This window comes from Triticum urartu, chromosome 2A, assembly GCF_056163025.1.
Source record: "Triticum urartu cultivar PI428250 chromosome 2A, HENAU_Tu73, whole genome shotgun sequence".
In the NCBI taxonomy this organism is placed as follows: Eukaryota; Viridiplantae; Streptophyta; class Magnoliopsida; order Poales; family Poaceae; genus Triticum; species Triticum urartu.
Genome location: NC_141874.1, coordinates 734,129,446 through 734,139,832, shown reverse-complemented (window position 1 = coordinate 734,139,832; position 10,387 = coordinate 734,129,446). Strand labels below are relative to the sequence as shown.

Below are 10,387 nucleotides of genomic sequence, written 5' to 3'. Positions count from 1 at the left end.
GGCTGCTTGGAGTATATGGAAGGAACACAACAACAAGCATTTCAGGGGGGTCACACCCTCGAAAACATCCTGGCTGGACAGGCTTAAGGCTGACTTCTCCCTTCTCATTCATAGGGTTAGGGAAGAACAAAAGCAATCCATCTCACTCATCCTAGCCTCCTTATAACTTAACTTCCTCATGCCTCCCCCAAAGAGGGATGGATTGTAAATACCATGTACAGTATTTTTAACCTTTTTTAATATATACACAGTGGGAGGTACTCCTACTGTTTCTGGTAAAAAAAGAAGCTAAAATATGAACATCTGAAAACTGAGAAAACTAAACAGATGAAAGTAAAAAAAATCAAGCTATGTTTGTTCTCAACATAGATATGTTAAGATTTAGAGGGAATTCTAAATAAATTTGTATGTTATAGTTAGGTAGTTGTGGTCTTGTATGATATGGTTTTAAACTTAGATAAATTTGAGTGCAATTTATATTTACCCCTTGCAACATATCGAACCATAAACTGCATCTATTGATGAATAAATACCACACCCACGTCAGGTGATACCCGGTTCCCTGGTAATTTTCATGCCCGTGAGAAGTCACGCTAGATCCATTGTAAAATGGAAGCCCGTCTAAAATACAAGGCATATAAGTTTTTCTTAGGGCATCTCCAACAGCAACCAACAAAAATCCTTCCGCATCCGTCTGCGGACTGGGGGGAGCCAGTCCACGGACATGGATGCGGAAGGTCGACATCCAATGCTAGCCGCATACATTTCAAACTCTTTTTCAACAAACTGGATGAAATTTATGCAAACACGGCCGAATTTCATACAAACATGATGGATTTCATACAAACCGGATGAAAACGGTTACATTTTGGACATATTTTCAACTAAAAAGCTAAAACTATGTGCACGTACGGTCACGCGGAGCTCCATTCCCACGACACGAATACATTATGCTAGTCTACGGCCGGCCGCGATGGCTCCCTAAGGTTTTTGGGATTCTAGAGTATTTATAGAGGCGGAGGTAGGTCAAGGGGGTGCCCGTGGGCCCCACTACTCACCAGGACGCGTGGGAGGCCCCTGGCGCGCCCTAGTGACTAGTGGGCCCCACGAGCGTCCCCTCGTGCCCTCCAGAAGCTCCCTAGGTGTCTTCCTGCCAGAAAAAAAAATGTACAAAATATTTCGTGGCATTTGGTATTGATATTTCGCAAAGTAAAAAAACAGCAACTGACACTGGGCATTATGTCAATAGGTTAGTCTTAAAAAATGACATAAAGTTGCTAGTAAATGTATATAAAACATTCAGGATTGATAATATAACAACATGGAACAATAAAGCATTATAGATACGTTGGAGGCGTATCAACTTACCCCACTTTGTCTCCGGTTTACTGGAGAAATCACGTCGGAACCGCCCCGCAGACTGATACAGGTCAGAGTTGGATGGCTTTCGTGGTCCGGACGGTTGCAGAGGTTTGAGGGTCGGCGTTGGAGATGCCCTTACGTCAAAGTGTAGCAAATTTGACCATATTTGTAGAAATAATCTTTTATTCTTAAACTTGAAAAAACCAACAAAACTTTGACTCTAGACAAAAATTATGCACCTTATATTTTGAAATCTTTAAACTTGATCGACCATTCATAACTTCGATTTTGGAAGAAACTTATACACCTAGTATATATTTTGAAAAAGGGTGAGTGCAGTAGTACTATTGAAGAGAAAGAAGTTTCCTAGGTCAATTCTCTCGCTCACCGGACCCAACCACGCAGGATTCCTATGAGTGGTGCCTGTGCATAGATCGAAAAAAGCTGCCGTCGGCAAATCGACGAGCAAGCGGGGGAGCTGCTGCCGGATGCCCTGCGCAGACGCGTCACGTGCCCCATCGTGGGATCACGCATAAATTCTGTTTGCAACTTGCATGGCTGACCATCGATCTGTAGTCGCTCTCATCTAATCATTCTCCCGTCGCCGTCGAGCTCCAGCTTATTCCTCTTGGATTTGCAGCCAGCGCACGTGCTGTACAGTCCGGGGCTCCTGTCGGCAACGAAGGGATGCAAAATCGTCGTGGATTCGGTCGCTGGTTTCCCCCGGCGGTGCGATATATTCAAGAATGTGCGGCGATTGGAACAGTCCTGTCCTGACGATGGTGCCAAAATTACGTACTATGCATCTTGTGTATATATCGCACCACCGTCTGGGTACATGGTCACTGGTCAAGAGAAGGTCTTTCTTTCTGGCCCAAAAAGATCTGGTAGATATAGCAGTCACCCGAGTTCATTTCATACTAGGTAGCACCATGGGTGGTGGGCTAGCCAGCCTGAGTTTTATCTTTATTTAAAATTGATGTCTAGTTTTCTGTAGACATTATTCCTTTTTGAAATGGGTCAAATTCATTGCCCGATTTGGATTACCCATTACTCTCGCCGTTCCATAATATAGTGCATATATATTTTCTAAAAAGTCAAGCTTTATAAGTTTTGACCAAGTTTACTGAGAAAACTATTTATATCTACAATATAAAATATATAAAATACTAAAGTATGTCTTGTGATGTATCTCAGAATACGTATTTGCTATTCTAGATGTATTTTTTTTCTCTCTACAAACTTGCTCAAAGTTTAACTTCTCAAAAAATATATACGCACTACATTGTGAAATGGAAGGAGTATTAACGTTGATATTTATCCTTTTTGTTGTTGTCTCGGACTATGTTTCAAATTTAGATTTGAAATGATATAATATGGTTAGATACTCCTTTCTTGTTTATTGGGCTCATCTTACAAATCACATCAACTAAGGATGAACTACTTATGTGCTAGACAACACGTTAATGCTACATGCATGACTCTCTTGCTCCTTCATGCATCGGTATATTATACATTGAGAACAAAAATCTGACAGAATTTAATATGGACATAGCTATATATGCATGTTCCGAATACAATGAGCCTTAGAATTATTATCTTTTTATGTTTGAGATATGCCCTCTAAACCGGAAGGGGGGATTATATGTTGTGTTCATCGATTAATATATAGAAGTCTTCTGAAGCGTTAAGCCCTGCTACGGAGAATAGTGCAATCGGTGTACCAGGAGCTCTAGTGCAAACATGTATGGTTTCCTGGAGAAACGACCAAATGAGAGATGATGTTGAAGTTCGTTACTTTACCTGGATCATAAGTGTGTACCAAAGAAGTTTGATCAATGAATTGATTCCGGTAGGCGTTGGACTAAGTATGTGGTTTTTCTTTCCACTGTATATCCAGCTTCGGTCCATTATGTAGGTAGCACATACGACTATAACATTACTAAGACAAAAAAAACTATACAAACCTCAATTTCTCCTCCCTCCCCACTCCCCAGTTTTGCCAACTACCCATTTTATACCAAATTCCTATATATCTAAGAAAGACCTAAGGTTCCCTGTTTCACCTCCTAGATTTACACTCGACCCTTTGTCCAAGTTCCTCCCATTTTCCCTTTTGGTCCCCGCCCCTTTTGCTTTTTCTCACCTGTTTTGATGGAAAACCGCCTCAACCGGTCCATATCTTATTGAATTTAAATAAAAATTTCTTTGGTAAGTCAATAAATGTTTACCAAATAAAATCCTTTTTAAACACTTTTATTAACAATAAATAGGACATGAATCACATACTACTAATCTACTAGAATATTTATGTCCCCATTGCAATGCACGGGCAATTATCTAGTACTCCCTCCATCCCAAAATAAGTGTCTCAACTTTGTACTAACTTTAATACAAAAAATTGTACTAAGGTCAAGACATTTATTTTGGGACGGAGGGAGTATATCATAAACATAAGTAAAATAACAAAATATTGCCCCTCTCCCACAAATCTACCCCACCCCACCCTCAATACTTCCCATCTCTAGCATAAACTACCCAAATACATAATCAGAGAAAAAAATACAAGAATTGGCAATAGTCAAAATTAGTAACTTTGGACACCAAGAAGTAGTTGGTGTACAATCAACACCCAAAGTGCTCAAATGGTGAAAATTCGACACAAGGCCGCCAAGTTGCGGTGCTTTCTGGGAAACATATCAGATTCTGGAGAAGCATGCAGTTGTGGGTTGAACTTAAGTAGCTCGAAGGATCAATGATGGGCGGGTACCGAACCACCTAGCTGGGATCTAGAGAGTATATAGCATCATAGCGGGCGTCTGGGTTTGCAGTTGTCGTGTGTTGAGAGTGTTTTGTTGGGCCACTTGTTTAGCTGTGGTGTTTCATGCATCAAGTGTGGTTTGCCTGATCGGTTTTTGCCTGGTTCTCTGTTAATTAATTAGGAAACTCTCTTCTTCTTAATTAATCGATGAGGCTCTTTTGCCTCTGTTTTGGAAAATATAGCAGGTTATCGGCCAATTAAGGTAGCCATCAAAGGTAGTTAGGAAGCAAAGACGGTCGCCCACATGAGGTCCCTAAATTAACCCATTCAAATTGTATTATAAGTGGCCGATAAAACCATGAGAGACAATTTCTCACACAAGACCCATTTTAAAGCACAATCATAGACGAACATGCATCACAAACAGTTCTTCCTCTAGGCTTATGGCTCACGATTTCCTCGGCCGTCCCGTATGTAATAGAATGTATCATATGTAATAGAGTGTATCATAGGCGCGCCATTAGAAATATCGTCATGTCAAAACTTGTGCTGCTGTGTACTATTGAAAGAACCACAGGATGCCAAATTCTCGGTTGTCTAAGAACTTATTGAACCCCAGTCGAGCACATAGCCCATTGGATCCATTTTGCTGAATTTTGCTAGGGTTATTTTGATGGTGATTGCTAGCTTAATTTTGTACCATATTCACTAAGATCTAGCAAAATCTCAGTTGCCTGAGAGATAGGCATGCCTGAGAAATTGTAACGTGTAACAGGATGATCAGCGTCATATGGAATAGCATAGAGGTTAGTAGATATGTTTGTATGCCCCTTTATGGTAATTGATTTCTCAATATTTCATTTTTTAAACGGAGGCATAAGATTTGCCTCATCTATTAAATAAGGAGAGAATAGAGTTTAGAGTTTTACAACACTCACAGGTACAGCATGGGAATTACTCGCCCACAAGAATATCTCCTAATTTTTTTGCGCCCACGGTCACCAAAAGCTTGGCGGTGAGTAGGACGGTCGTTGGCACACTCTTATGACGGAATACCCGTGCATTTCTTTCATTCCAAATGGTCCACGAGACAAGTATGGTGAGAGAAGTAAAAGCTTGCCGATTGGGGTTGCGATTGTCAGTTCTCTTGTCCCACCATTCGTAGAAGGATTCATCCATGTGCCACTCGGATGTATCCATGTGTGCGAGACCAAGCCTCTCAATGAGAGACTTCCATATCCGAATCGTAAAGCAGCACTTGAAGAAAATGTGGGCACCCGTTTCTTGCTCCCTATTGCAAAGCTTGCGGAGGCCACAATTTGGCCAACCTCATTGCTATAAATGATTGGCTGTCCAAATCCTATCTTGCATTGCCAACCACGCAAAGAATATAACATCTGGAGGTGCCCATGCCTTCCAAACCATACAGTCAAAAGGGGAAGGACTCAAGCCTAGAATTGAGCCTTGTGTGCGGTGACCGCCGTGTATATCCCATCGTTCGCGTGCTTCCAGACGATGGTATCTTCGATTTGCTCATGAAGGTGGACATCATTTATTTTTTTGCGAATACGCAAAGATTGCGTATCTTTTCATTGATAGAAAGAGAAGAATGAGTACAACAAGGGGTACAACTCATGACATGAACGCAAAGAGGCATGAACATGGTGCCCGGAGCATAGAGAGACAGGGTGCTCAGCCCGAACAGAGTAAGGAACACAACTAAACCCACCAAGCCTAAAACTAGAGGAGCAGACCGAAGCAGCATGACATCAAACATCTTCAAATCCAACACCGGGGACACCACGAGCGAGCAAGATGACGCCTTCAAGAAGGGGGAACGACGTAGTGACGCCGCCGCCATCCGATCCGGTGAACCGGACCTAGGGTTTCCCCTGATGCTCGTAGAGGGGCACGGATAAAGGCCTTGGCAGCGCCTCCAGAAAGGAAAACGACACCCGCGAGCGTCGTCGCTGCCAGCATCGGCAAGCCGAGCATGGATTTCGCCTGGCCTGAGTCCGAGCGATCCCAAAGCCACCAGGTCAAGATCCGAAGATGCCGGAGCCAACCTGCACATCGACTGAAACCTAGGAAGGGGGGTGGGGCTGCACCTGCCGCCAACAAAAACACAAGCTTTGGAGCCGACATGGCTCGTAGGTGGACGGGATCGGAGAGGCAGCGGTGTAGAGAGCCGACGTGGATGGAAGGAAGGCAGCCGACGCAACCAGCAATCCGGAGCCGGAAGAGAACGCGGATCCGTGCTGCCGGAGGCGAAGCCACCCGAACTCCGGCGAACCGAGGCTGGAAGGGACGCAGCCGTTGGTGCACCGGGGCCGAAACCGCGCTGGTAAAGGACGCCGGCAGACCAAGGACACTGGAGAACGCAGGTCCATGGACGTCGGGACCGGAGCGGTGTCGACAAAGATCCACTGCGAAAACTACACCGGACTGGTCGAGGATCGCCGTGACCACACACAAGCAGGGGTCGTCACCGTAGCTCGGAAGAGACGCCTTCGAGGAGGGAGGGTGGCCTGCACCGAGGCAGGACCGAGCCCCGGCCAACTCCCCCAAGGGCCTTGCCCAACCCAACGGACATCAGCAAGAAGGGGGGCTACACCAGTGGGGTGGCAGAGGCGGACGGGGGAGGAACACACGGGCGCGGCCGCGCCGCCGAGCAGGATGGCAGGACGCGGTGCAGCAGCTGGACGGGGAGGGAGTCCGCGGCGCGCCAGATCCGATCTGGGGGACGGCGGGAGGGAGGGTCCTCAGCGCAAGGGGGCGGGGAGGGGGGCGAGCGCATCCGCCACACACGCCGCAGCCAACCCAGGCCCGGTGCGGCCGCGCCGGCCGACCGGCGGCAGCGATGCGGGGAGGCAGCGACGGAGGAGAGGGACTGCAGCGGGGGCGGGGGTGCCGGTGCAGGAACGAAATCGCCCCGCCGCCGCCATCCCCGGGCGCGGCGCGGCTTCGCCGGCCGTCCCTCCGGCGGCGGCACAGCGGGTGTACTGGTGGCGGAGGGGAGCTCTGGACGGCGGCGAGGGTTTCCCCCGTGTCGCCAGACACGGGCGACGCGGGGGTGGGCGGGGGAGTTCGTTCAGGTTTTTCAGGTGGACATCATTTAGGAGCATCCAAATAGTGAAGAATTCCCGAATGTGGGCGGAGGAGACAACCGCGACTTGGTTGATCTTGAGGATCCAAGCGTTCCCCTTGAGGGCCTCAGGACCTTCCAATTCTTTTCTTTTCGAGGCCTCGAAGATGAGCGGTGCAATATCTTTGGGTTTGCAACCAAGAAGCCACGGGGAGTCCCAAAAAGGCGTTTTGGCGCCATCTCCCACTGTGATAGTCATAGAGGCATAGAAAAACTCAAAGTCCTTATCGGTGCAGGGGTTTCCCAGGCCATTTCATTTTGGAGAACAACAGATTTGGTGGTGACTTGCGAGCCAAAACCCCAACGTTATTTTTGCATTCAGCTACCACACGGCTTGTGCTGACCCTTAGCGCTAGTTTCCTGTCAAGAATGTATTCCACACTATGTTGAGCAGGAGAATGTTGAAGATGTACTCCAGTAGTTGTATTGGATGTATCTTGTAAGAAGAAAGAAGAATTGTATTTTATTTTTGGCACGGTAGCTTCAGATTTTGTCGAGGTGCAGATTATAACTCCAAACGGCCCCTTTCCACTATCTAGGCCTAAAAGATTGAGATGTACCAGTGCAGAAAGTTATCAGATTCCAAGAAGCCCCTATCCCACTTGGTGCAAAGTGGCAACGATTTTCATTCGTCGGATCACAATCCAAACTCTCTGGCGGCAACATGTCATCCGTCCGATCATAACCGATGGAGCTGCCACAGATTCTACGATGTCGCTCGTCAACACTTTTACAGTCCGGTATCTTTCAGGTACTTGTGATCAGTCTAGGATTGGCGAAAAGGCACACCACACCTCGTATCTTTTGAGCCGTGCTCACACTGAGAACTTGTGCGAGGGGACTTCACCGGGACGCCTATAAATAGCAGTACGTACGCCGCTGCATATACCACACCAAGCTTCCACGTAAGGCAGAACTCAAGCATCTAACCTAAACATAAGCAAGGTTAGTTAAGTCGAGCATGGCGTCGAGGGATCCGCTGATCGTGGGGAGGATCGTCGGCGACGTGGTCGACTACTTCGACATGGCGGCGCAGCTGAGGGTGATGTACGGCAACAGGGAGATCACCAACGGGTCCGAGCTGAGGCCGTCGCAGGTGGAGAACCAGCCGACGGTGCGGATCACAGGACGCCGCGGGTCACTCTACACGCTCGTGAGTGGCCATACGTCTCCACGCATGCATCATTTGGTTGCATGAAATCACGCATGCATGCACGTCGTTAGTTTTAACATGCATATGCGTTGCATGACTGACATGCATGTGCCATGTTTCAGGTGATGGTCGACCCTGATGTACCCAGCCCAACTAACCCTTCCCAACGGGAGTACCTCCATTGGTACGTGCATGCTGGCTGATTTAGCTAGCTTTACCCTTAGCTAGGTACCTTTGTTTTTCGTCGTGCATGCCATGCTTGCACTTTGTGTGCTAACCATTTCGTGAGAAAAATATATAATCATTAGTGTATGTATATATTTACTAGTACTGCTATATATACTGGTATATCGGATTAAGCTAATTGCTTCGGTTTAATTTCTTGACTACATTCAGGATGGTGACAGACATACCAGATGGAGGTGACGTGAGCCGCGGTAAGAATCGGATTAAGCTAATTGCTTCGGTTTAATTCCGCAAAAAGAAGCTAATTTACAGAGTACATGTACCATGTCAATTATTCTCTCCAACTGCCTTTCCTAGCGAAAAACAGATAGTCAAGTGGGAACCATTAATCAAACTTTTTGCGTGTGTGCATGGCTGCATGCAGGAACCGAGGTGGTGGCGTACGAGAAGCCGCGGCCGACGGCGGGGATCCACCGTGTGGCATTCGTCGTGTTCCGGCAGGCAGCGCGGCAGGCCATCTACGCGCCAGGGTGGCGCTCCAACTTCATCACCAGGGACCTGGCCGAGTGCTACGGCCTCGGTGCTCCGGTGGCCGCCGCCTACTTCAACTGCCAGAGGGAGGGCAGCTGCGGTGGCCGGAGGTACAGGTGAATCGAGCAAGCTGTCTGGCACTACGTAGTACGTACAAGCGCGCGATCGCTCCATCCAAACGTGTCACACTAAATATATAAATAAAGGAATAAATATGTGTAGTAAGCTAGATATATAGCTGCTTCAGATACACATACTGTGACACTGTGTAATACTGGCCATCTCGATCGGCAGTACCTACTTGTGCCGGAATATACCGTGTACTTGGTGCATGGCTTAAACATTTAATAATCATAATATACGTGTTGTTGTTGGCAAATGAATAATGCTTTCTCTAATATATATTTTTATATTGTGAAACAATATGTTATGCCCTTGTTCCCTCGGAAAGGAGAACCTCGCCAAACCGGGGGTGTGAGTGTGTGCCAAGTTGATTGTGAAAGTACTAATAACTATTGGATGGTGAGGAAAAAAACCACCCGATCGCAAAAGTATAGCCGAAGGATACCACTTACCACCCAGAGCCATCTATGTTGGTCTAATAACCGTGGATGGATCTTCATAAGTGTCTGCTATATTATCGTAGATGTGTAGACGATCCTTGAAAGTTGCTCATGTGATTTGCTACACAATGCATACAACTCTTTACTAGATCTTTTAATGATTGTATGCTCAATCCCATGTATCTTCCGACATGGTTGTAACTCTTTGTAACTCTAATCGTGATCCATTCCTCTATTCTCATCCTCACTCGACCATGTTCTCATCAATAACCCCCAACATCGCCTACTTTTCCTTCTTCATCTCATCTTCCTACGACGGCACCCCTATAACTGTGCCACTGTGTGAAGGAGATCTAGGCTCTAATGGTCATCGCCACACAAAAGGAGATCAATATTGAGCGGTGGCTGCTGAAACCCTCCTTCACCTCGTCAGACTGAAGCTAGCTGCTACACAAAGGACAATAAAGACACCACCCACTACTTGGAGCAACTACATCAAGGGAGAAGAGAAGCACACTACTATATAAGAGCATCTACAACCAGATTAGGCAAATCCGGGCCCTCAAACGCTCGCGGACGTGTCCTGGTGCGTCCGTGGGCTGGCCGGCGACTCCTCAAATCGCGTCATCCACATCCGTGTATCTCATATCCGATCTTCCATATCCATACTAAACCATGCAACGTCA

General features: G+C 46.7%; 1 protein-coding gene across 2 annotated transcripts; it reads left to right on the top strand.

Moving 5' to 3' along the window:
• The first annotated feature begins 4,701 nt into the window (after positions 1–4,701).
• LOC125534426 (protein FLOWERING LOCUS T-like) lies at positions 4,702–9,440 on the top strand. Of its 2 annotated transcripts, XM_087545256.1 has the most exons (5): positions 4,702–4,715; positions 8,241–8,421; positions 8,544–8,605; positions 8,818–8,858; positions 9,032–9,440. In XM_087545256.1, exons 1-5 carry the CDS (start codon positions 4,702–4,704, stop codon positions 9,256–9,258), a joined length of 525 nt encoding a protein of 174 aa, XP_087401382.1. In that variant the 3' UTR covers positions 9,259–9,440. The 2 variants fall into 2 exon arrangements, with proteins under 2 accessions (XP_087401382.1, XP_048553617.1); XM_048697660.2 differs by lacking the exon at positions 4,702–4,715 and having other exon boundaries at positions 8,184–8,421.
• The last annotated feature ends 947 nt before the right edge of the window (positions 9,441–10,387 follow it).

Excerpts from the sequence above, each read along its gene's own strand:
- LOC125534426 (XM_087545256.1), top strand. Across the intron at positions 8,422-8,543 it reads GCGGGTCACTCTACACGCTC|GTGATGGTCGACCCTGATGT; the intron begins GTGAGTGGCCAT and ends GCCATGTTTCAG. Across the intron at positions 8,859-9,031 it reads TGGAGGTGACGTGAGCCGCG|GAACCGAGGTGGTGGCGTAC; the intron begins GTAAGAATCGGA and ends GGCTGCATGCAG.